We start from the raw sequence: 26,846 nt of genomic DNA on the forward strand, positions 1-26,846 counted from the left end.
CGCAGACACAAGCCCATAATAGTATGAACCTCATTTTAACGGGCTATAATATACTAAGTTAAGTTAAGTGGCCCTAATGCTTTAGGCTCTGCATTTTAGGCCTTGGTTGATCTTGTGGGAATATAAATATATTATTTAAGTTTAACATTAAAAAAAGTTTTTGAATTATTTAAAAAAATTTAAAATTTTTTTATTTTTTATTACATTCCGTATATTTTATTTTGAGTTAAATAAATCCTTATATAGGGATCTCAACGGGTACCCTATCCGATTACATCGGGTTCGGGTACCACCCCTTCGGTACCTGTTATTCGAACTCGATTACTATTTATAAATATTTTATTATTATTTTAATAATTAAGTTAAAAATTTTAATTTTTACCAATTTTACAAGTAATTTTTCTTTTGTTAAAAACTAAACAAATATATAAAAAATATAATTACTCTAATTATTTATATGATAACATTAATATATTTAAATTAAAAAATTATTAGATTATTAATTATGTTTAAATAATTTGAATATTATATCATATTATAAAAGAATAAAATTACTATTATATATATATATATACTTTTAATATAAATATATTTACTTTCTATTTTGTGTTAACATTAAAAAATTATGACTTATAAAATTATTAATTTTAATTTATATATCATTATTTATATAATCTTATAATATATATACTTAAAGAAAGCTTTTGAGATTAAAATAGTTTTGGAACCTAAATGTTTTTTTTAATTTCATGAAATTAAGAACAAATTCTTATAATTAATTAAATTAATTCATGAAACTATTATTATTAATTAACTTGTAATGTCTTTTAATATATATAGTTTATATATTGTGTTAATTTCTAAGGAATATAATTACTATTTTATATATTAAAATATTTTTTATGTATGCATGTGTGTGTATATGTACTTTAAATATAAATATATTTACTTTTTATTTTGTATTAACATTGCAAAAATTATAACTCATAAAATTATTAATTATAGTATATATAGAACCCTGATTTTTAAGCAGGGGATCATACACCAACCAATAAACCAAATACTCAGGTGCAATATATAAATCTTTGTTTATATAAACTTATAACATATAAATATAAAGGGAAGTTATGAGATTAGAAAAGTTAATTGGGTAATTAGGTACCCATGAAGAAGATTTTAATCATTTTTTTATTTAATCGGGTATTTAAATGGGTCAGGGTAATTATAGGGTAGTGGGAATGTATTAGGGTTAGGGTTAGGGTAGTAATTTAAATTATTTGAGTAGTTAATAGGGCTAGAGTATTTAATTTTTAATAGGGTTTGGATTCGAGTACCCTACCCGTTGACATTCCTATCCTTATAATTAAAGTGGCGTTTGGTACCATACAATGTAATATGATTGTAAACAATGTGATTATAAATAATGTGATTGTAGGAAATATAACATTACGGTGTTTGATATATAAGCAAAGTAATGATTAAAATGTAGGGAAGATAATATTACAGCGTTTTGTTTATAAATACTTTACTGAAAATGTACTATTAATTTCTAGAATCACCCATATTTATTAAAATGTAAGTTTAATATGCTTGTGTTTTTTATTATTAATTTTTATATAATATCATATCTTAAATATATTTTTAATATCATATATTTTATTTTCATTTCTTATTATAATCTTATATATTTTATTTTCATTTCTTAATATAATTTCCTATATAATATATCTGATTTTAATTTTTTTTCTTTAAAAGATAATATAAATTTTGTTGATAGTACACCATCCACTATCAACAAAGAACGGCTATTGAGAATAATAAAGAGACATCCTTCGAAATTTATATAAAAAAAAACTAAATTACAACATTGCAAAATGTCTTTAACAAAGTAAAAAATTTGAAGGGCAAAAATGTCTAATAACATTGCAAAGTGCAATATAATCTGATTGCATTGATTTTGAATTGTAATCACATTACATATATTGGTTTTAATGTGATTGCATTGCAATATTACATTATAGTTGTTTGTTGCAAAACAAAAATGTCAATGTAATTTAACTGGGCACATTGCAAGAAATGTGCGCTCATTTCCTTCATGCCAAACGCTACCTAATAGTTAACTAATTGGTATTAATCAAAATATCCATGATCATTTTATGTCCATATAATGTTAACATGGAGGTGATGTGAAAGGTGAAAAATGTGATATAGCTATGTCATCATGTCACATAAATATGTTGTAACAACCCTCACCTACAGTCATTACTGGCATACAAGTCATGTAGGCTAGCTCACACGACTTGGCAAACTTTCTAAATATTTTTATCTTACCTAGTAATTTCCTTTCCTATATATCACCTATCACATTAACAATGATATGTGCCAATGTAGCTATTTTTAATACTTCATCACCATAGGATTTCATAAAAGAAAATACCAAGTACTTTTTTTTTTAAAAGTGAAAATACCAAGTACTTACACAACATGTTTTATAAAACATAACTTCAAATTTAATTAAACAATACCTAAAGGCCTTGACCCAAAATAGTTTTAAAAATGCAACATCTCTTTTAAACAGTAGACAACTCGACATCTAGTCAACGAAGTGACACAAGGGTAGGGCTATAAGACACCAATTACCTCCTAAAGTCCTCTCACCACGATTGCTCCTCAAAGTTTACTTATTTGCCATATCAACTAGTTGGGTTAAGCCGTTCATACTCAGTGAGTGCACAGGAAAGGAAACAAGCATTAAGGTAGAGCTTTTAATAAAAGCATAATAATAATATATATGACAAGGTAAACTATGCACAGAGTTAATATATTATGTGCAAATCAATATAAGATGCTTAAATTTAAATCTCAAAATTTTTAATTACTTTTGCAGCGTAAAAATCTCATGCTCGATAAAATCAATTAACCATGGCAATTATAAACAATGTAATTTCCCGAATGTCATGTGAACTGATAAACGAAAGCCACGATTTTCCCAAACAAATATAATAGTAATGGCATGCTTAATTAATAAAAACATATCAATTAGGGTATCATCGGGTAGGTCTAATATAACTCGTAAGCTCTCTCTCTGATATTAATAACATCAACACCTACTAGTGGGAACTTCCCATGTCACTAAATATAAGTCGGAGCTTCAGGTCTCCATTTACCTACTCATGGAAACTCCCCACGCCATCGAATATGAGTTAGGGTTTCAAGTCCCTCTTTACCTACTCGTGGGAACTCTCCATGCCATCGAATATGAGTCGAGTTTTCAGGTCTCCTTTTACCTACTCGTGGGAACTCCCCACGCCACCAAATATCAGTCGGGACTTCAAGTCCTTTTTTATCAATTATCAATCATCAATAATCACTACTTGGTGCACAATGACCACACAAATATGGTGTGGTAACAAGACCTATACTCGTAAGGTTTATCCAAGAAAATAAACCAAAGGAATTTCAATTGCATAGAATCAATTCAATCATAAGATCAAAAGGCGTGTATGCATGTTTAAATCATGAACGCCATGAGCTATATATAAACAAATTCATCATAAAATCAGTGAACATTAAAATAGAAAGTTCACTTACGAAAATCAATGAGCATGGCATAGTTAAAATATTCACTTAAGCATCATGAAAATTGCCCCCAAGACAGATTAGAAAACTCATTAACGACCACTCTAGGGCCCTTATATGGGGGTGTAATATATACAATTTTGAATGCTTTAAAATAGACTATAAAATCTCATCATGTTTCAAAGGCTTGTTTCCTATTTTGTAAACAACTTAATAGTTTTGATATGCCCACAAAAAAAACACAAATAAAATGAGCTTAATAATCATTCCTAATCACTAATAGCTCATGCAACCCAATTGCAATCCCAATATAAACGTCGGAACTCAATGTAATTAAATAATATCTAAATAGTGGGCATATCTAGTATATTTAATATATCATATTCACCATTCAATAAATACTTTAAAAAGGAATTGTCCACTCACCTTCTTTGGTGGGAATTCTCACCAATTATACCAATTTTCCATAGCTTAAGCTTGTTCTATTTCTGTCGAGAGACTTAGCATAATTCAATCCATCATCATCACCCAAGCCTTGTTGATTTCTTCCAACAACCGGGGTTCCAACTCAATTGTTCACTAGTGGCATGCACAAGGACATTTCTCAATACTAGGCTCAGTACTAAACTATTACATAATTTGTACAGCAAACATTATAGCACCAAAACTCCATTTTCAATTTATTTTCTTACCTTCAAATTTCTACCAACTTGTCCTTGATATTCGACCACAATGCTAGCGGAAAATTTTTTTTTTTCAACACTTTCCTTCATTACTCCTTTAAATCAAGACATATTAATTCAATTAATCAAACTCCATAGTTAAACTAAGCAATCAACTAGAATTAAATTCATCATTGCCCTACCTAGCTAGCATCAAAGCCAATATTTATATCATACTTACAGCAAACCAGACCATTATTTAAACCGCATTTAATCCCAACATTTAAAACCAAATTCAAAAATCACGACCTAAGGCAACTACCAGCTCATTTATCAATCAATAAGCAACCATTTCTTACTAGCTTTTAACTAGCATTTCAACATTGAAATTACACACCACTTAACTATATTCATTTTCCTTACCTCCAAGAACCCAATAATTCCACCCTAAACCTCGAATTCAAGACATTAAATCCAAATTTCCAGCAAGCTCATCTTTTTCTTTCCCAACTTCCTTACAATAATTATTATATTACAATCCGTTAATCTCACACTCATCCAAAAATTCTCTTCCAACTAGCTGCAAAATATAGTAAATATTTAATAAATAGAGCCCAAGTCTCTCACCTTTATGGCTTAACCCCACCTTAACCACAATCTCCAGCAAGCTTTCAACCCGAGGCACCAATGGCTTCCACGCACAAATAATTTGAAAACTTTTAACTGATTAATTTTAAGTATAATGTCTAAAACTAATAATCTCTTACTTCTTTATCAAATTTCCCAACCCCAAGATTCCATTGTGGAGCCTATAATCCTTCAAAGATGGTTTGATAAGCTCGGTTGAGAAAACCAAAGTTACAGTAGCTTGAACTTCAAAAGGGGGGAGACACTTTACTCTTTTCCCTTCTTTATCAATTGTTTTTTTTTTTGTAGCCTCTTCCCCACCTACATGGTATTATTCGCAGTTCAAAATTCTTGAAAATTTGTTTGGGAATGGTCGGGTTTCAAGCAATGCAGAATGACAGATTCCCAGAGTTGTAATGGACGGAGTCTCCTATGTTTAACATCCTTTAAAATTGGTTCCCTTCTTGCTTTCCATGCATGGCGAATTCTCCAATCAAAAAGGCCTGATTTTGAAGTCTAATTTAATTAGTTTTTTTTTTTTACATGGGGCCACATGTTTCCCCCACTTGCCTGCAACAATGATCACATGCAACTGTTGTCCTTGCATACATTATAAGGCCATATAGTGACCGGTCATGTTACCTTCATGTGGCAATAGTTTCCTTAGTTCTTGTATTTTTTTTTACTTACCACACTAGTTATTATATAATACATGTATTACATTCCACACATGTAATTTTTTCTATGATAAAAATTCTTCAATCCATAAATATCTCACTCCCTCACTTTGGCCGAACCTACCTCTTTCAAATTGCCTTTTAATATTTTATTTATTTATTCAACCTCCACCATTATTTTAATATTATTTTATTATTAATAAAATATTATTTTTATTTCGCATATTCTCCTTCAATCTCCTATGCTTCCCAGCATCATCAATGATCACAATTCTTCTCAAATTTTTAATATTGCTTTAGTTTAATTAACATTCGAAGGGACAGAATGTTACACATGTCATGTCATCATCTATTATTACTTGTTAGCATGTCATATCATCCTCTATTATTTATCATTAAATGTATTTGCACTTGCTATTTTGCTTTTTTTTTTAAAAAAAAGGATTAGGTAGGCACTGATTTTATTTATAATTTATAATTTATAATCTATAACCAATAATTTATAATATATATAAAATTATGGATGTTGAAAAAATTTTTGATTGATGGAAATAATCATATTTGCTCATTACATTTTCAAATAATTATTTTAAATAAAATTTCTTATTAATATTAATAAAATTTATTTAATTTGTAAATATATATGTAAAAATTTTAATTGTATCGAATCACTTTTATTAAAAATAATTTTTTACTATAAATATAAAAAATAATTGCCCAAATTGTAAATAAGAATCGTACTTGTATTGCATCATTTTCACTAAAAGATATATTTGTTAATTATAATAGTATTAAATGATTTATAAATTAATTTCAATTTTATATAATTAGAACATTACTTCCCTTTTATATATAATTGTCTTTTGATTATAATCCTATCCTATTTATGAACAATTAATTTTATAATTTAAAAATATTTGCATTTCAGATATAATTGTTATTTAAAATAAATAAAAAAAAGTATTCATGTCCAAAATACATAACAATAAATATTAATAAAATAATTATGAAAGGTCTAAATTTCGGAGGTGTAGTTTGATTAATTAATTGTTAATTATTATATTTTATATTTAAAATTTAAGTTAACAATTAATTAACTATTTCAACAATATGTAGCTGTTCAAAGATGTATGTTCCTTGATTTTTCGGCAATTTCAACGCTGCTATTCTTAACACCATGTACCTACACTTTCTTTCTATTAGAATTCCGTCTATTTTGTCTCATATATATATATATATAGAGAGAGAGAGCAAATTGTGAGAAATAATCAACCTGATGAAGTTATTTTAAAAATAATCTTTAATCTAAAGTTAACGGTTTTTACTTAATTTTTTGTCATGACTTGATAAATATATCTTTAAAATTATTTTAGTAAATTAAATACTCCTAATTTTCTCTCCCCATCTATTTGTTGTGCTCTCCATTCTACTGTACTCCTCATTTTTCTCTCTCGCCATCCAACTCTCTTCAATTTTACTACTATCACCATCTCTTTGTCTATTTCTCACCATCTTCCCATATCGTTGTCAATTTGCAGTACAAAGAGCATGACATGGTAACTAACATGTTCTTAGATTTATTGGTTTACATTCACAAAACTGTCTATGTTTATCTTTAGTCATCTCGTCATATCATCGTTGATTTATAGACTAAATAGCATGGCATAATGAATAACATGTTTTTAGTTTTATTGATGTTGAGTTTTTCAATGATTCAAGTCTGGTAAAACATATCTTGACTTATGACAAAGTGATTCATATCTTGGCATGTGACATCAGTAGGAAAAATGAAACTTTGATGTGTAATATTTGATGCTGAAACTTTGATATTGATGTGTAATATCTGATATTGAAACTTTGGCCTTGGCATGTAAGAACTATTGTTGAAACTTTGGCCTTGACGTGTAACATTTACTACTGAAGTTTCGGTGTGTAACATCTTCTGCTGAAGTGTGTAATGGCATTTTAGTGTATAACATCTTTTGCTGAAGTGTGTAATGGTATGGTATGTAACAACATGTTTTTATACATGTCTGTAAGAACATTTTTTTTCCAAAACAGTGTAGAACAAAGCATTTTTAAATATAATGTAACAATAATATTTTTTAAACATGGCGTGTAACTTGCTTATTTGTATTTCACTACAACATAACCTTCTGGAGTTAAAGCATGTAACAATATTTTTTCAATTGTAACTAGTTTTTTTTAAACATGGCATGTAATAACAATAATTTTTAAAAATAGCGTGTAACTTGGTCTCTATTTTTATATTTCACCAAAACATAAACTTTCGGAGTTAAACACTTTCACAATAAAGATAAAATTTAAAATAAAAAAGGAATTTAACATGGAAAAGAAGATGTATTGAAAAGTTATTCAATGTCAACATTATTGTTGGGTGAAATGGATTTAAACAAAAAGATGTTATCCAAAATCTTCAAATTTGGATAATTAGCTTTTTGGGGTTATTTTGTTTGGTATGTTTCTTGTAATTATAAAAAAAAATATAATGTGTAATAATTTTGTTTTCAATATGGTATGTAACAATGTTTTTTTCAATAAATATGAGGAGGTTTCGTTAAGCACAATTTATCCTAAATTTTTTTCTCTTGATTAAAAATAATTAAAATTAAAAAAAATTATTTCTAAAAATACCTTATCTTTAAGGGTTAAAAAAATTCATATCTATAAATATATAATTGATTTTTTGTTAGAATAAGTGATTTTTTTTGTCAAAATAAAAAAAAGCAACTTGACTTTATTTTAGATATTGTTGACGTGGAGATTTAGGTCAATCATCTTATATGTCTTTCTTGTGTGAGGAAAACAACATCAAGAGCTAAATTTGTCACTCTCAATATATTTATTTATTTGGAACTTAGTAATTAACAAATCAAACGTAAACATCAATATCCTTTTTTTTAATTTATATATATATAGTAAATAGATTCACATTATACTCGAGAATAGCAATGACTATAGAAATCTTATAAAAAAAATTATACATACGTAGGCAGCAGCAAATGATCGAAACAAAGAGCAGAATTGATTTGTAATAAACATAGTGATCAGAAAAAGGAATAATGGTTTAATTTCCTAGCAGCAAATAATTATCCTCATCCTTGACTGTGTCCCCTGTCCTCTTGTTCATAAATAATGATAAAATCCAGTTCCAATCCAACGATAGACCCCCCATGTGGACTAGAAATTGTACAAAATGACAGCTAAAAAGCTCACCCAATCTGTTCCCCCGATTAATGGATCTGGCTCATCGCTCGCACGGCTGATTGTCAGTCCACGGATCTCTAAGCATCTGATTCAATCCTCGAATATACCCCTTCTTTTGCTGCTCAAGATAACTGAAAGCCTGTGCCACAATTTTTGGGTCCTTATCTTCCCAGCAAAGCCGACCTGATTTGCCCTTCCCATCACCAGAACCCGAGCTGAGGTTGTTGGAGTTGGAACAAACCTGAGAAAGAAGAAAACAAAACTGTTCTGGTCCGAATAATTCCAATCCTGGATGTAATGTTTCTTTCTCATGGCCATCAAATCCAGCCTGCATCCATATATACTCTTCCATGCCATCTATGAGCCAAGGTGGAGCCCTGGACTCGCCATCCCAGAGCCATATCCGAGCCATGGCTCGTTGTATGGCGAAAATAACATCATGCTTGACATTGCTTCCTTCCAATATTGATGGACTTAAACTGATGGTATAGACAAACTCTTTGCTTTTGCTTGTGTCTACAATGACTTTGCTCGTCAAGTTCTTGCTAGCAAGCTGGAGAATGACATGGTGAACTGGCTTCTTGGTTTGGTTGGGGTCTGGATAAAGAATGTTTTCGACCACGGCGCTTGTGTTCAGGATGATCCGTGTGGCTTCATCATTTGATACGTAAAACAGAGAAAAGCGTTGCCCAGCTGGAGACTCCTTGTCATTGTTGATTACAGTTACGTTGAACCCTTTTGATGCTTCGTGGCTTGCCCATATGGAGACTGTTCCAATGAAAATTACCAAAAGAAACCGGGGAATGATTCGGGAACTCGACGAGAAAGAACCGTTTCCATCATCCTCTGCGGCGGAGGCAGAGGAGGAGACAGCGGCAGGGGAAGCTAAGAGAGGTAGAGAAAGGCTATGGTCCTCCATGAAGGGGTGCAGAAAAGAGCTATAATTGATGGAGAAATGGTCGGCCAAAAAGCTAAGCAATTTAATGGGAACACAAATTAAAATAGAGGACAATGATTGGCCGGACAACTGTACTCTCCCAACAAGTTACATTTCTTAATCTCTTTGATAATTAATTAAACCGTTCTCATTAATTAAGAGACTAATTCCAAATCTGAATAGGCTTTAACTATATTTCTACATGGGATATCATTGTTCTTAACAGTGAAAAGCAAGAAATATATATTGCTATACTTTAAACTGTTTTCAAGTACAAAAGCACACAAACTGAAAATTAAAACATGTTTCTTTCCTGATTTCCTTTTCCTACATGTTACGGATACATCAGTAAACAACTTATCTACACACCAAAACCGATCTCCTGGGATTCATGCCTCCAGTCAAGCCAACTAGCTAGCACTTCTCCGAAAAATGTTGGTTCACCTTAGTTTTCATGAAAAATCAAAAACCTTGTGGCAACTGAGAGAATTGCTTCAGAAATAAATAAAAAAAATGAATGAGGTTTTCATCTGTTCATCTAGTTCTATTGATAGAATCTAGCCAGCAACAAAATGAGGCATGCCACTGGAAGAAACGGCGGCGAGCGGGTCAATTTGGTGGCGGCGGCAGCTGATGGAGATGGGTGTGAAGGCACGGCACCGAAAACATGTGAACCATTTGAATTGGTAGTGTTTAAGACAGAAGAACTTGTGCTGCAATTCCAACGTACGGCAAGTGATTTATGAAATGATAAACGATTAGGTAGGTAAGTGTGGATAGGAAAGTTTACCTTGTGGATTGATACTGACATGTCCCGCCACCTGAGATCATGGTCAAGTTGAATAAGTCTCGAAATAGTATTCTCCACTTGTAGCACATTTTCTAATTCATACATCATAAATACTCATTTTTACCTTTCTTAAGATTATATATATTTATGGATAATATCCAATTGACAAGTCTTTCATGATCCGAATTCAATGTATTCCAAATATAAACAATGAGGACCCGAATTTAAATTCCATCAAAATTTGAAACTAATTGCACCATAGGTTCAAGACTCCATTCTCAAATGATTTTTTTAAAATAAAAAATACATACACCTGTCATTTAATGCATCTCTTTTTACTTTAACATTTTTTTTAGGGACTTAAAAAATTCTTTTTACTTAAACATTGAAACATAGTGAAGGGATAGTAAAGTTATTCAGTCTCCCCCCATCATATACCTACTTTATAACCACACATTAATTTTGTCACTGGAATTAGGGATTAAATTAGAGCTTTTGAACAGTTGATGACGGGAATATGCTGGGGAGTCATTTTTTAACAAGTATAGGAGTAAATAAAAGCAAAGCCAACTATTGATGGAAGAGTTGGGCTGAGTATGGGGGCATGGACAACCCAGGCCCAGCTCATTAATTTAGTCGGGATAACTCGGATCCTATCAGAAAACACACGTTAAAAGACAGTAACTTACTTGGATCTGTGCTGGTAGTAACAGCGGTCCCTCCAAAATTACAGCTACTAGGAACTGGATTCTTCTGGTAATAGCTGTTAAATGCGTAAGAAGCATGATCACGAACAGTGTTGGGGTTGTAGCAGCCACCTCCGGTCTGAATTGCTGCACAATCAGCACCACCGTAGCCACAGGCGTAGTCTAGAGCAACTTGTAATGCAGTCTTGGATGCACTCTGGCTAGCCACACACCAGCTGCCCCCTGAAGATACAGGGGATGTCATTGTAGTTGGAACCGTCATCGGAGTCATGGTCACCGGAGATGACGAATCCGGGTTCGAATTGGGATTCAAAACTGGATCGGATGAAGTGGGAATGCTGGGAATTATTGTGGGGACGGTTGTTATTGGAGTGGTAATGTCCTTTTTGTCAGTGGAAATATCAACCTTCCTAGCATCACTTGGACCTGAATCATGATTAAAAAAAAAGGGGTTAGCTCTAAGCTCTTTCTTATTTTATGGTAATTAATCACCTAATCAGAAAGAATTGAGAACTAAAATTAAAGAAATTGTTCTCTTGATGAACACTAACATAGAAAAGGTATAGAAATTGAAACCACGTTAAGGCAAAGCACTATCGAGATGAAGACCAAGTCATTTGGTAGACTGAAGGAAGAGCTTCGTTAGGAAGACAAGCAAGCAAAGATTTGATTAGATTAGATTGTTTTTGTATGCAATAATTAATGACAGAAAAGTAAAGGGTAATGTCCAAAGTTGAAGAACAATGATTAAAATTTTGAAAGGAGCAGGCAATGAGTAGGAGGCTACTGTATCCTAACAGAAAAGACTTCCTTCTAGAAAAAGAACAGTGCTGATTTTGAAAAAGAGAGGTATTGCCCACATGGGAAAGCTATGAAAATTCCATGTCCAACATGTAAAGCAAATAAAGGTTTGAAATCAGAGAATAAAACAGAGGATAACAACTGCAATCACTAATTTTGAAATGACAAATTCACAGCTGGGAGCTCCCATAATTCAAAGTTATAGTGAATTTGAAATATGGATATGAAAATTAACATGTCAAATCCTGCAGAGAAAGAACAAAGTAAATCATATGGTACTAGTGGAACCCTCATAAACCAGAAGAGGGAGAGGCAGTAAAGAAGAATCCGATTTGCAAAGAATGATGAAGCCAAGAACATGGAAGGAAAAGAATAGAAACCAAGTCATCACCTGGACAGAGCAAGAGACAGAACAGGAGGAATATTTTGGTGAAAATTTCCCTTCTATCCATTTCTATAAGGCCCTATAGCTTCTTGATTCTTCTTCAACCCAATTCTTCAATGTTTTTCTGCTGTTGTTGGGACAAAGAAAAGCAAGGATATCATAAACTAGAGAAGCATGAATGATCTTGTGGAAAAAATGAAGATCTCGGACCCCTTTGCCATGTATATATAAATATATTTGGAAAGACAAGTGCACTCTTGTGATTGTGAGAGAGAGAGAGAAAGAAGGGAGAAGCTTGAGGGAGGGACATGAGGAGAGGGGAGTGTGGGAAGGGGCAAGCAAGAGAAGGTGGCAAAAGGAGGGAAAAGGTGAGAAGGAAGGTTGAAAAAAGAAGTAAAGAGAGAGAATTGTTTTGCAATTTAGGTTTGGTATGTGGGCTGCTAAGTGATGATGGTAATGATGGTGGTGATGTATGCAGTTTTGCCTTTCACTTTCTCTTATTTATGTTTGTCTCCTTTCACTGTTTTATAAGACTAATAAAATCATGAAAGCCTTGTATTTGAACAAGCTTGTCTTTTGCCATGTCATGTGCCTCATTTGTTTTATTTTTCTTTGATATATAATAGTACAATGATGAAGGCCTTACATTTGAACAAACTTGCCTTTGATTATTGAAAAATGGGTATTAAACAGCAAATCTATGATCTTGGATCAGAATAAATTGAAGTCATGTGTTTCAAATTCTTCCAAATTAGGAGTCAGCTTGAATGCTCAGTCGAGCTGCCACCTGAAACCAGAGCCAAAAGAAAGAAAAAGGGAAAAAGGGAAAGAAAGGGTTTGCTCAAGCCTCCCCATATGAGATTAAGATGTGCCCAAACTACTAAAAAGGAAAATCAAGTTCTCTTTCCCTGTCTGTTTCCCTTCCTTTTCTTGTGTTTGTGGTTTGGGGATTGAGTTTTGGGGAAGTCTTTCTGGTTGGGTTGTTGTGTGAGTGTGACTTCCAACTGCATAAGCAGATTTGTCTCTTTTTAATATACTTTATTCTTCTTACTCTTTTTGGTGACAATATCCTGTCATGTGTTTTGTTTTTCTAACTTCACCATGTTGAGCGCAGATAATGATTCCATATGTTGAGAAGCGTGGTGAACATAAGGTCAAGCCAACTTTAGCTGCTTTCCCATGTTTATCCTGAACAAAAAAAAAAAAATTCAAACATTCTTTAGTAATCAACACCAGTAACAAGCTTTCAGTTAACTTCTGCTTATCAAACAGGGGAGGGAGGGATTATTATGACAGCAGTTTAACTTTGAATGGAGGTCCCATTTAGACCGGCCAAAAACGTTTTCCACGGACTGACCAATCATAACTTGTGAAACATTTAATGACAATGAATTTGATGGAAAATTAAACATGAGAAAAAAGTTTATAAGAATAAAACCTTGGTGAGCTTGAGTAAGAGCAATGGTGGTGGGAGTTAACCACAGGACCTGTGCCAAGGCATGGGGGTTCTGATGGGTTGATCCACTGAACCAACCACTTACACCATAGCATTTCTCCAAGTTAGAATGAGAGTAGTATCAAAAACATTAAACTATGGCCTCTAATATTTTCTAGCTTTTAATTGCCTCTACTACTTACCAAAAGGTAATGTGAAGTAGCCTTTGATATATGATTAACATATGTAGAGTAGGGATTAATGGAGGAGGGACCATGGGTTAATGAAGCAACAAGATTGGTGAGAATGGTTCTTCTCAAAGTGGACCGTCCAAAATCCCATCCATGGGAATGCACTTTTGACCAATTGGATACCCTATGTATTTAAAATAAAAACTACTAATTCATAGATCCCTTTGTTTTGAACCTCAAATAAAGCCACTTCTTAATTGTTAAAAAGAAAAAAGAAAATGAAGAATGTGTTTGATGGAGACAACAAATTATTAAAATTTGCCAAGACCTATAATTGTGGTTATGTTAATTATTGCCTAATACCCATCTCAAAATACACTTTTTATGTGGACAGATCTTGGAATCTTTGGTCCATCATCTCAGAATTGCCTTAACTTTGTTAGACATGAGTCAGAAATGGGATTAAATTAAGCATTTGTTGAGGGCTATGGATTTTCTTTTGAATATATTGAATTCCATAGCTACTATCAGTTAGGCTTTAGTAGGAATGGGCTAGAAGGAAAAAAAAAAGAAACAAAGGAAAAGATTCTTGGTTTGGTTGATATAAGAGGAACAAAAAGTCTTACTTACCGTTATTTGAATTTGAATTTTCTTTGCCAATTGCAATAAACCAAGATTCCAATAAAAATTTATATCCCAAAGCAAGGAGGGGAGCATGCTGAGGGAATCCAAGGTGTTTAAGAGGTTATAACTTTCTTTATCTCCCAATTTGGTTGATTGGCCTGAAGCCTCGGTATGTCAAGCTTCACGTGATATTGTGATAATGTGGGTATTCAAAATGTGAATGTTCCTAATTCTGAAAAGGAGCAAGTCTCTCAAATTAGTTGGGAAGAGCCATATGGCTTTATTGGGGTAAGTAAGTCTCTTAGGATATCTAAAAAAACCAGACAGACAATCTACAAATTTCCAAGTGCAAGTCAAGATTGAGCAAAGTAAAGCCCAAAAATCCGGCCGTTTTATCCACTTGAAGACAACAAGACAACAAACAGGCAAACAAAAGACAGCTGTTGCCCTAACTTGTCACTCTCATTTTTGCCTTTTTAGTTTTTACTCCTTCCTTCAACTTCAACACTCTGCTATGCCTTCTCCAGTTTTCACTTCATCTAATTTTGTTTGAGGTTGGATTTTGGGCTTACATTGTTCTAACCCAAGCCCAATCAACCAATGCAGCATATTTAATGATAAAATTTATGTAAAATAAACTGGCCAAGTCACCTCCACTGCTAACCCTCTCTGCCAGAAGTGGATAGCGTAATAAAAGAAACCAGAAGCATAGGAAGTGATGGTCCAATGTTTTTGCTCCCTAACACCGTCTCCAGCTTCCATAACCAAATTTATATCAGATCAGCCATACCTCTCCCTGCTGGAAAACAACTGCACTTCCATGAAAGACCTCAAAAAGCTTCATGCCCAACTCATCAAAACTCGCCTAGTCAATGACATCATAGCAGCTAGCCGTGTCCTGGCCTTCTGTGTATCTCCCGCAGGTGACATGAACTATGCTTACTTGGTTTTTACACAAATCAAAAACCCAAATCTCTTCACTTGGAATACTATCATTAGAGGCTTCTCTCAAAGCTCTAATCCGCAAATTGCAATCTCTCTTTTCATTGACATGTTAGTGGGTTCCTCTATACAACCAGAAAGGCTGACCTATCCTTCAGTCTTTAAGGCCTATGCTCAACTTGGTCTTGCGTGTGACGGAAGACAGCTTCATGGCAGAGTTATAAAGCTGGGTCTTGATTATGATCAATTTATACGAAACACTATCATTTATATGTATGCGAATTGTGGTCTTCTGAGTGAAGCTTGGCGAATGTTTGATGAAGAACATATGGAACTTGACATTGTTGCATGGAATTCCATGATTATAGGGCTTGCTAAATGCGGAGAGGTTGATGAGTCTAGAAGACTGTTTAATAAAATGGTGTCAAGAAACACTGTTTCATGGAATTCAATGATTAGTGGCTATGTTAGGAATGGTAGGTTTTTGGAAGCATTGGAGCTTTTTCAAGAAATGCAAGAAGAGCATATTCGGCCTAGTGAATTTACAATGGTCAGCTTGCTAAATGCTTGTGCTTGCTTGGGAGCAATTACACAAGGAAAATGGATTCATGATTATATACTAAAGCAAAATTTTGAGTTGAATGGCATTGTGGTTACTGCAATCATAGACATGTATTGCAAGTGTGGCAATGCTGAGAAGGCTCTACAAGTTTTTACAACATCTCCCAAGGAAGGGTTATCGTGTTGGAACTCAATGATCTTAGGCCTAGCTACCAATGGATGTGAAAACGAAGCACGTCAATTGTTTTCTAAGCTAGAGTCTTTGAGTCTTAAACCAGACCATGTCACTTTCATTGGTGTCCTAATGGCCTGTAATAGTGCAGGCATGGTGGATAAAGCAAAATATTATTTCTCATTGATGACGGAGAAATACAAAATCAAACCAACCATTAAGCACTATAGTTGCATGGTTGATGTTCTAGGTAATGCTGGACTCCTTGAAGAGGCAGAACAGCTGATAAGAAGTATGCCCGTTAATGAAGATGCCATTATATGGGGGTCTTTGCTCTCAGCTTGCAGGAAGCATGGAAATGTTGGGATGGCAAAAAGGGCAGCAAAGCTTGTTATTGAACTTGATCCAGCTGAACGCTCTGGATATGTACTTATGTCTAACGTTTATGCTGCAACTAGGCAATTTGAGGAAGCAATCAAGCAAAGGCTTTCAATGAAAGAGAAGCAATTACAGAAAGAACCAGGGTGTAGTCTGATTGAAGTAAATGATGTTGTTCATGAGTTTGTATCTGGTGGAAGGCTGCACCCTCAAGCAAAGGAGATATACTCTGTACTGAATGAGTTGAAACTCATGTTACAATTGAAGGAAACTTGGAACTAGGCCTTACATTGTTGGCCGCCATATTGTGGATTACAAATTGCTGATTCCTGTCAAAAGTGAGCCCTTTTATGCATATTGTTCCCACCGTTTGATGATCTTTCTCTTGGGATTGTGTTTATATTTGTGATAAACAAATAGAAATAATATAGTTTGTGCATTTATCTTAAGTCCACTGGTATTTATGTGCACTGCACGGTAACTATGGATCCAATGTATTTAAAGTCACACTATTTCACTGAAATAAGATGTACTTGGCTGATGGACGCTACAGGAAAAAGAAGCACTGATTCCATATGGATCAGCTACCGAGGATGTGAAGATACTGCAAGTAGAAAAGCTTAATAAAATGGTAACACTAAAATAATGATATTTGGAGGATGTGAGAATCTCCAAAGAATTGCTTGTTAATCAGGTTAGGTTAGGCTTTTGACATGTTTCGCCCCGGTGCCCAAGAGTATATCTCAGGAGGCATGGTGCCATTGGTGATCAAGTTCTGTGGCATCCCATACAAATCAGAAATGTCCAGGTGATGGTGCCGAGCATTCTGGTGATATTGATTCGGCATAGCAGCTGCAACTTCATCATCATCCAATGGTAGACGATCAAAGGTGGCATTCATGAAGGATGCAGCCATGACCAAAACAGGACCGGAAGCAATGAGTGCACCCACTACTCCTCCACCCACGACCTGCCCCTGAGCTCCAGCCAGGTAAATGGTAAGCCCTGTAATCCCGGGTGGGGCTGGAGGGGGCAGGATTGATCCAAGCAAGGAGAGAATCTCATACCGGCCATGTAGAGTAACAATAGCACCGGAGGAGGCCGGTTGCCTGAGTGTAACATTGGTTACACAGCCGCTCCCGCTAAGTACGCAAATGCCACGCTGCTTTCTCCTCGCAAAATTAGCTAAACTCTCATTTACATCACAACCTGAGCTCACCTCCAGTGCATGGGCTCTTAGCGCATTAGCACTGTCACGAGTAATGATAATGGGTGGCTTCGGCTTGTTTTTGGAGCCTGCTGGCCTCCCTCGAGGCCGCCTAATGTTCTCACCCTCAGCAGCAGAGACTGGGGTCACTGCCTTGGTGATTTTGGGGGCCATTAGTATCGCATCAATGCCTGGTCTATGGAGATTCCCCTTGTCTTGTTCTTGGTTTTGATCCATGGTTACTCTCAAATCCGTGCCTTCCCCCATTAAAAATCCTAATCCAATAGAGATTTGAAGAAACTGGTGCCCGAATGTCCGTTTAAGTAGTGGGTTTCAATCAATAATTTTATTGTGAGAACCCGAAAGAATGATTGAAGGTTAGGAGATGGTTAAGTGATACCAACCTTGTAATTAACAGTAGTTACATGTATTCCAAGTGCCTACCCCCAACTGACCCTTCCCTCATGTTAATTGCCTTTCCCAACAGATACCCACATCAAAACTTCTGCTTGCGCAAAAATAAATACTATTAAAACACCTTCGATGTAAAAGGGAACAAATGTAACTAATCAAATCAAATAACTAATCCATGAGCTGCCAATAGAAGATCATTCGTAAAAAAAGGACCTATATATGAATCGGCCAATCAAAAAAACACATCACATCAGCACACTAGCTTGCTAAGCACAGCAATCATACCCCAACACGAAATTAGATAGAATACATTGTTGAGGCAGAGCGCATTGCCAGTCAACTTCGCCTTTAAGTATGTACAGTTGGACATCGCCAAAACACTCGAAAAAGAAAAAAGAATAAAAAAAACACTGAAATCTTTGATTAAACTGTACTATCATCCTACTCAGCCGCTCTTATAATGCCTTGCTAACAAGGCAAAACAAAAAAGAAAAATAAAACGACGTTAGTACCTGCGCTGCCAATTTTGGGGTAGTTGCTTAGATGATGGGCCTTGAGAACCATTTAAAATCACATCACCAAGATTTTGCTGCTGCTGTTCTCTTGTGATCCCTGCTTGAGAATTATAAACGCCAGGATACCCCAAAAATCCGTGAAGCTGTGAATGTCGCTGGCCCTGATGATATCCAGCAAGTTGGTGATTCTGTCCTTGTAAACTGTAATAAGCACTATGTGGAATAGTTGATGTAGTTCTTGAACCATGTACATAATCCCATACAGCAGAGCCATCATTCTGGTAACACATAGAAGATATAAAAGTTGAGAATGAAAACAGTTATATTGTCCATGCAATAAGCATTAAATTCCACGCATCATATCATCAAATATGCTTATTGTTATTACCTGTTGAAGTAAGTTAAAATTAGCTCCTCCATCCCTGTACTGAGAGCGTAAAAAGTCATCATAGCCAACTTTGCTGCCTGCTGGACCAGCAGATAGATTGTGAAGAAAACTTCCAGGAATATCAGTAGAATTCCCTAAACTTTCATAACCAGATGTGTAAGAACCCGACAAAGGCAAGCTGCTCATACTATTACTTCTGTACTGTGGGAGATTGTACTTCATCCCTGAGAAAGATTCATGGAACACATTGCCATTTGGATATGCATGTTGCAAAGCATATGGTGAATATGTATGGCTTTGAGGTATGGCTGGGTAGCCAGTTTGAGAATAAGAATGTGCTGACAAATGCTCCTTTAGTACAGGTCCAGTAGCAAGGTTGGCACCATGCTGGGCCAGCAAGGATGGGTGGGAAACAGACAAGGCTCCAGAATTTAAAACCTGAATTAACAGACCAGTTAAAATAATTAAATTTCTTAAGTCCATTTAAGTAGCACAGGGCATTCAAATCCTAGTTTAACAGGAATGTAATGCCAGATTCACCACACATTGACATAATAACATCACACAATTCAAAATTAATTTGATATGTATTGGCTTTCTAATAATAAAAAAGACAGCCACTAATTCATCCAAAACTTAACACCGATTTACATTAAAAGATCCAGCAAATCATGCAAAAAAATAATATGATCAATAAGAGGTCTAAAGATCTTCATTTGTAAGATTTTAAGTCAATACCTCTCCCTACATTTAAGTAAATCAGCTCAACAGAGCAAAATCTAGGGCGGGAATATTCCAACATTGTATGGCTGTAGTCATAGTATTCAGATTTAGTACTTTCCCTACAACAAGATAAAAGCCAATAACTTTCATCTACCCACTTAAACAAGCTACAAAAAGGTAAGAATCTAGGATAAGCCCTTTTTACAATGGTTACTGCCAAAATCTATTTTACCTAACTTGAAAATTTTTGAGCCACCCAGGGGAATAGATTATTGATTTCATACCTCAGACATGGATATAGTTGGGTTCTTCATTGATGATGTAGAAGCGCAGTATCTTGATGAAATTGACTGTGATGCAAGGTATGCTGCAGAATCTCTTGCTTTTAAAGACTGAATACTCGCTGCCGATAACTCGCTAGGTATAGAGTTCGAATATGATTGCTGGTACCCAAAATTCACAATATCAGTACAAAGTTCAAGACAAACTGAAATCAGAAATAAATCAACAAGTGATTGCAAAAACAAGTTCAAGAACCATATTTCATACACAAACACCAAGGGGTAAAAAGCTATTGTAGGAATGAAGTAGCCATTAAAGACAAAGACATATTGAGCATTAACCAGGTGCTCGATATTAATTAAGCAAGGTAGCTGATGACAATGAATTATTAGGTATTCCAAACATTTTAATGCAACAAAGAAAATAGCTCTCAAGTTTTACATCTTCATGGACTACTACTAAAAGCTATTTTGTATAACAGCATGCACTAGCAAATATTACATATCCTTTTTTCATCAAAGGCCACAATTATCATAGCAGCAAAGTCAGAGAAGGAGCTGCCCGCATGTGATAAATGCAACGAGATGGAAAAAGCTGTTTACCACTTCACTTGGCAAAGAAGAAACATTCCTAGCAGTTGGGGCATTCACAGAAGGAAATGCAGAACTTAATTGTTGGATGTTCTTGAAACTAGAACCAGGTATAGATGAATGGAAGACAAAATCATTCCCATGGGCTGCTGCATCAGGAATATCTAGTTTCCTGAGCTCTGCTAGTGAAGATTTGGCTGCTGCAGCTGCTCTATGATTATCAAAAGCAAATTCAAGCTGCTCTTCATCAAGATTTACTGTGTCCCTGCAAAGAAAGACATCCATATATCATGAACTACCATGAACAAGGAGGCCAAAACTGGAACTAAGCAAAGAGCTGGATACCTAGAGGTTAAATGCACAGAGGATGGACCATTTGGAGCTGTAAAGGTCCCTTCCAAGTCTTTTGTCAAGGAACTGGATGCTTGTGGCTGGGACAATGCTGTACTCTTGCCGGATTTGTAGGTACCAAAGCTCAAATGCGAGCAGTCAGCAGAAAAGACTTGCAAATCATTTGGAAGCACCAGTCCACAGTTCTCCTCTGTTGGAGTTGCTGCTGGTTGCTCCTTCCCTAAACTTAGTTGTTGTAAGTTCACTGCAGCTGATGCTGCAGCTTTGATGGCATCATCAGACAAAGATGTAGGATTTGGAACAGATATATGAGAATCTCTACCTATTCCTGAGATTGGAAACCAAAGGATGAAATATAAAGACCACGACACATATTCAACTTTAATTTCTTGCTGCATAGCATGAATAGAACAAACATGGTATAATCAACCATCCATAAGCGTTTCGTGCACCTAAATTGCACTGACTGCAGCAACTTTCAAAAGCAATTATATTTCTCAGGCTAGAGAAATTTAAAGTCTACAGCTACATATAAAAGAGCTATAATTCCCTTGGCCACTTCTCAATCAACCAATCAAATAACACACCCAAAGAAGAACAGAATAAACAAGTTTGAAATGTTCTACTATCGATACCAGTTTTGGGTTTCTGGATATAAGACACAAAGAATAATAGGAGCTTCTTTTACCATCTCTGCACAACCCTTTTTCTGTACTTTCAAAATCAGAGACACATGATAAAATTAAAACAGCAAACTGTTTACTGTTGTAGGTTTTTTTGTACAAAGGATGAAAGACAAACGTAACTTAAGTACTTAACAATCTATTACTTCCTTTGTCCTGTATCTATAACAAGCGCATACATTCTACATACGGATTTACAGGCTAAGGGCCATAATGTTAGTTTAAATCAAACAGCATATAACTTTATAAAATCATTTTTTGGTCTGAACGAACTTCCTTACTTTTAATCAGAAAGAACTAAATTTCAGCATTTTCCCAAAAAAAGCAACAAAAATACTCCATCTCAAATTGAATGTCCACCTTTCCTTTTTGGGTTGTCTCAAAATAATCTCCACATTGGAAAACAAAAGACTCCAATGTTACCCTTCATTAATACACTAACTTTAAGTGGACCCCTCTAACTTTTATTATACTTGAAGGGTTAAAGGTATAAAGAAAGGGACAAATATACCCATTCCTAAAACTTTTTGCCATTGGAAAAGAGGATATTCAATTTGAGACAGAGGGAATGCAACCAATGTTCTACTAGGCAGTAAAAATTTAAAAATGGACCTATAGAACATTCTAAAAATGGAGAATAAAATGATAGCATATATAATAACTGTTGCAATGCAAAGCAAAAGAAACTCTTGGAGAAATTTGTAAAGAGATCCAAATTCTTTACTTTAACTGAGACTGCAATAGACATTTTAAATAGCTATTAATCATCAAAGTACAAAATATGCATCAGCAGAATCCATGATTATTATATAGCGCCCCATGCAATTTATATTACAAAAATCTGTCATTGGTTTAATTAAAAATCAAATAAGAAAATAGAAAGTCCTACAAAGTCAAACTTAGAACATGAGAATTTACCTTCCTGGTGCTCATGGATTTGCCGATAAGAATCAGGTGAACTTGAATTCTTATTCTTAGACAGGTCATCATCATGTTTAGGTGTTCCTTCAGAACCATTCATAAATATTTGTTTACTAGATGCTTGAGCAGAGCTGGTCTGATCAGAACTAAGATTCTCCCTGGCAGCATCACTCTCTGTTACTAGAATATTGTCTGACCAGCAGTTATTAGACAAATTAGCTCTGTTACTATATAAGTAAGATTGATTTGAGTACATAGTAGAACCAATATCACTAGAAGCTGTTATTGGTTCAACCACGGGCCATTCATTATCAAAATCATGCTGCCTAGATTTCTTTCCAGATTCAAAAGTCATATCCAAATCTGAAGACTGCAAATCTTGGTGTGTTCCTGGTTGTGAAGGTGAAGTAGCATCGGAAGGCTTCATGTGGTAGATGGCTGAGTTTGGTAGAACCGCATCTTGGGGGATAAAAGATGTTTCACATGGCATTTGTGAGCCTTTGCTCTGTGGCCGACCCATTCTTACAATATCAGCCATAGTAACATGTCCTAAGGTGGCCCCCACCCTAGTAGGTTGTGATCCGAGAGACGGTTGCAAAGATGAATCAATCATGTCACCTGTTCCCATTGATTGTCTTCTATTATCAGCATTAAAAGAATTGCTGCAGAAGAATTAAAGATGCTCAAAGTGATGAATAAAAATTTCATCAAGCAGCAAACTAAACAAGGTACACATATTATGGCACCCTTTGGTTTTAAAAAGAGGCATTAACAGAAAAAGAAGAAAAGCAATCTAACAGAGTATCATGCATTCTACAAATGAGTGCCAAGCACACATCAAAAAACAAATATGATGAAAGGAATTGAAAAAGTTGTGCACATAACACTATCAATAAGCTGGACCAATTTATATTCATTAAAAAAGAAAAAAAATTAAGAATCAGAGAAGTACAAATGATAGAAAAAGCAACAATTTTTCTTCATCATAGATCCGACCTTTGAGGGCAAGGCTGCTCATTCAAAGTTTGTCCCGTTGCACATATTGTAGAAGAAGCTGAATAGGGAATAGAAGCAACAGAAGCGTTCTCTTTCCTGGATGCAGCTTTACCAAGTTCTGCAACAGGGAACAGATTTTCCATATGAAGAAAACAAGAAAAAAAAAGTTTTACACTAGTATCACCAACGCATACATACTCTATTTAACATACCATTGGAGCTGATTTTAGTTGATCCACTCCACCCAAAAGAATGTTCACTACCACCTCTAACACCACGATTAGAAGTCCCATTGTTTGCTCGATTTTTTAGTTCTTGTGTCTCTTTCATCTGACATGTCAAGAGATAAGCAAAATTGAATTTAAAAACAAAAAGGAAAAGATGAGAAAAAGGCTGAGCACATCATTATAAAAAAAAAAAAAGAAATACCTCCTTTCTTCTTTCACGTCTGCTTTTCACCTTATGAAAAGTATCTACAAAATTGAAAAAAATAATTATTAATTTACTAAATATCCCTTAAATTTAAATAGAGCACCAAAAATTGTCAAAGGCTTACTTGACATTGTTCTTCTATTATAGTTGAAAAAGCATAGAATAAGATTACATCAATTTCAGTTATTTGGCTGCTTAGAAAGAATCATGCACAAGAAATATAAATAAATGGATAAATAAATCTCCAGCCATCAAAGAACAACTATTTTTCTTTTTGAAAGTTTGAAGCTTTTTCAGTCAAAGAACTTAAAACAGCAAGAAGTTATCAACTATTATTTGAAAAAGAAAATTAAAACAGACAAATATTGGGAGAAAAACGCAGGCATTGAGAAAGGAAAAGAAACGAAAAAACAACTCAATTCATAACTTCTAAAAATTCTAACAAATTGTTAAAAAGAAAAAGCATTCTTTTGCCACATAAATATAACAAAACATTCTATTTTTAAAAAATAAAAGCAATAACCTATTACATTATATTTCTTTTCAGTTTTCTGAGTAACCAAACACAAAAGCAAGCACCGAGAAAACAGATATTCTTATTATTATTAAAGATAAGAAGAGAAAAAGTAAAAGGAGGGAAAAACCTTGAGAGAGGAGGCGTTGAACGGCTTCGTTAGGGTCCATATTACAGTCTCTAAGGACGGCGTAGATCTCCGAGTCCGTACAGTTATTACCAACTACCTCTTTGAGGTCCTGCACCACTTTCTTTACCGAAGCCGGTATCTGTCCTCCGCCACCGCCACCGCCGCCGCCGCCATCACTACCATTGCTCTTGCTATCACTCCCCATCACTCCTTCTCTATCTACGGCTAATCAGATCAACCAAACAAACAAACAAAAAGGAAAAAAAGAATTCTCACCTTTTCTCTCTTCTTTTTTTTCTTTTTGTTTTTGGTTGTGGGAGATTTGGTTATGTTTATATAATGAGGGAAATTTGCAGTTTTCTTTTTTATTTATTTATTATTATTATTTGGGGGGGTTTTTCTTTCCTTTGTAGACTGATTTTGAGTGCCTAGTAAAATAAAAATCAGAATAAAAATCCTCCAGTGGTATTAAATTCTCATCTTACTTTCACATACCTGTTACCTATTTCCCTCACGACCTGCTTTATCACCGTCCATTTTAGATAAGATCATCTTGCAATTAAGCTGTAGGTCCCTTAATTAGATGTTTGATGATATTTAATGGAGGGTCAGGGACTGCGGAGGGGTTGGCGGGTGTGGGGAGATTAAAAAGCCCTTACTTAACTGTGGCCATTTTGCCAAAAATGTTGCCGTTTTGATTTTTTTTTAATTTTTATTTATATTTATTTATTTTTTCCCTAAGAGTGTGTCGTGTTGGATATGGAAAGTGTGATTTCGGAAAATTTTTATTTAATTTTGCCAATCCCTTATAATTACTTCACAAATTTTTTTTAAAATTTACTATCCAAAAAAAAGCTTTGATGATATTAGTCATCTCAATTTAGGGTTACAAACACCAAAAAAAAAAAATCAGGCACAGAAAAATATTGAAAAAATAGTGATTTTTCTTTAAAAAAAAATTGAAATTTGTATTTGATTCTTTAGTTCTCCCGGTTGAAGGGACATTGACCCCTTGAGATTGAAAGTTCCACTCCAAGTTGAAACTCTTTCTTCTAAATATTCTCTCCATCAAAAAGTAATATAGACAAAAACTTGTATACTACTCCTATTTCCACGAAATTCATGAAACATATTTTTTGATTTGGTTAGTTTGGTTGTCCAATTAATTTAGATATTAGGGTTTGGTTATTGTGGTTCAATTGGTTCAATTTGGATTAAGAAAATTTCTAACCGAATTAACTGAATTTAAATATAAGGATAATTTAGAGTTTTCTTAAGGGAAATAACTCCCTAAACCTTTTTTTTTTTTTAGTTTCTCTGCCTACTGGCTTTACTGTCCTCTACTCCTCATATTCTCTCCTCTTTCGTCTTTACTCTCACAATTACAAACTCACAGTCCTCTTAATTCATTTTCTAGTTTCTCCCTTTTCGCATCAGCTCATCATTGTGCCTTCACCCTTCTCACATCATTTTACCTTTCTCCCTTAACAAGACAAGGTTTAGAAGATGATAAATTAATTCCTCCTCTCACTACAAGCTTGGGAAATAGGGTTTTAGTTTTTGTATACCTTTGGTTGAAAAGGTTTTTAAGGAGTGTGCAACTTGCACTTGCATCAATTCCCCTCCTGTTGAAACTAGCAAAACAAAATGCTGTAATTATTTGAAACTATCTTTTCCTAATTCGGTTTTCAGAAATCGAATCAAACTTTCAGAAATCGAATCAAACTAATTGAACTACTTTAATTTTCAATTTTTCAATTATTATTGTAGTTTGGTTCAGTTTTGATTAGTTTAAAAAATAAGTTTGGTTAATTCAGTTACGAGTAGGGGTAGAGTTAGCCAATTTTGTTGAAAGCACGAAGAGAAATAAAGTTTAAAAAATTTTTAAATTAAAATATTAAACTTAACCAACAAGCAAAACATTTATAATATATAATAATTTTATATAATAGGTAAATTAAAAAGAATAAGAAGGAAAAAGATTTATAATAATTTTATAAGAAA

At 34.2% G+C, this 26,846-nt stretch overlaps 5 protein-coding genes across 6 annotated transcripts; 1 reads left to right on the forward strand and 4 right to left on the reverse strand.

Annotated features, from left to right (window-relative positions):
• Positions 1 to 8,499: 8,499 nt before the first annotated feature.
• Positions 8,500 to 9,847, reverse strand: LOC18612164 (Plant basic secretory protein (BSP) family protein). Its single transcript, XM_007048799.3, has one exon. It carries the CDS (start codon positions 9,690 to 9,692, stop codon positions 8,814 to 8,816), a length of 879 nt encoding a protein of 292 aa, XP_007048861.3. The 5' UTR covers positions 9,693 to 9,847; the 3' UTR covers positions 8,500 to 8,813.
• Positions 9,848 to 10,001: 154 nt separating this feature from the next.
• LOC18612165 (uncharacterized) lies at positions 10,002 to 12,846 on the reverse strand. Its single transcript, XM_007048800.3, has 4 exons — positions 12,400 to 12,846; positions 11,190 to 11,633; positions 10,501 to 10,531; positions 10,002 to 10,423 (listed from the first exon to the last, which is right to left on the reverse strand). The coding sequence occupies exons 1-4, from the start codon at positions 12,458 to 12,460 to the stop codon at positions 10,255 to 10,257; spliced, it is 705 nt and encodes a 234-aa protein (XP_007048862.3). The 5' UTR covers positions 12,461 to 12,846; the 3' UTR covers positions 10,002 to 10,254.
• Positions 12,847 to 15,295: 2,449 nt separating this feature from the next.
• Positions 15,296 to 17,145, forward strand: LOC18612166 (Pentatricopeptide repeat (PPR-like) superfamily protein). Its single transcript, XM_007048802.3, has one exon. It carries the CDS (start codon positions 15,362 to 15,364, stop codon positions 16,976 to 16,978), a length of 1,617 nt encoding a protein of 538 aa, XP_007048864.3. The 5' UTR covers positions 15,296 to 15,361; the 3' UTR covers positions 16,979 to 17,145.
• An 89-nt stretch (positions 17,146 to 17,234) lies between these two features.
• On the reverse strand, positions 17,235 to 18,170 carry LOC18612167 (Putative AT-hook DNA-binding family protein). Its single transcript, XM_007048803.3, has one exon. It carries the CDS (start codon positions 18,168 to 18,170, stop codon positions 17,397 to 17,399), a length of 774 nt encoding a protein of 257 aa, XP_007048865.1. The 3' UTR covers positions 17,235 to 17,396.
• A 348-nt stretch (positions 18,171 to 18,518) lies between these two features.
• LOC18612168 (uncharacterized) lies at positions 18,519 to 25,203 on the reverse strand. 2 transcript variants are annotated; one of them, XM_007048804.3, is made up of 10 exons: positions 24,843 to 25,203; positions 24,196 to 24,239; positions 23,979 to 24,096; positions 23,767 to 23,884; positions 22,768 to 23,432; positions 21,161 to 21,494; positions 20,828 to 21,080; positions 20,228 to 20,386; positions 19,221 to 19,658; positions 18,519 to 19,110 (listed from the first exon to the last, which is right to left on the reverse strand). In XM_007048804.3, the coding sequence occupies exons 1-10, from the start codon at positions 25,045 to 25,047 to the stop codon at positions 18,823 to 18,825; spliced, it is 2,622 nt and encodes an 873-aa protein (XP_007048866.3). In that variant the 5' UTR covers positions 25,048 to 25,203; the 3' UTR covers positions 18,519 to 18,822. The 2 variants fall into 2 exon arrangements, with proteins under 2 accessions (XP_007048866.3, XP_088661738.1); XM_088805612.1 differs by lacking the exons at positions 24,196 to 24,239; positions 24,843 to 25,203 and having other exon boundaries at positions 22,768 to 23,388.
• Between the last annotated feature and the right edge of the window lie 1,643 nt (positions 25,204 to 26,846).

The sequence above is a fragment of the Theobroma cacao genome, chromosome 1 (genome assembly GCF_053813885.1).
Source record: "Theobroma cacao isolate CCN51 chromosome 1, ASM5381388v1, whole genome shotgun sequence".
Taxonomy (NCBI): domain Eukaryota; kingdom Viridiplantae; phylum Streptophyta; class Magnoliopsida; order Malvales; family Malvaceae; genus Theobroma; species Theobroma cacao.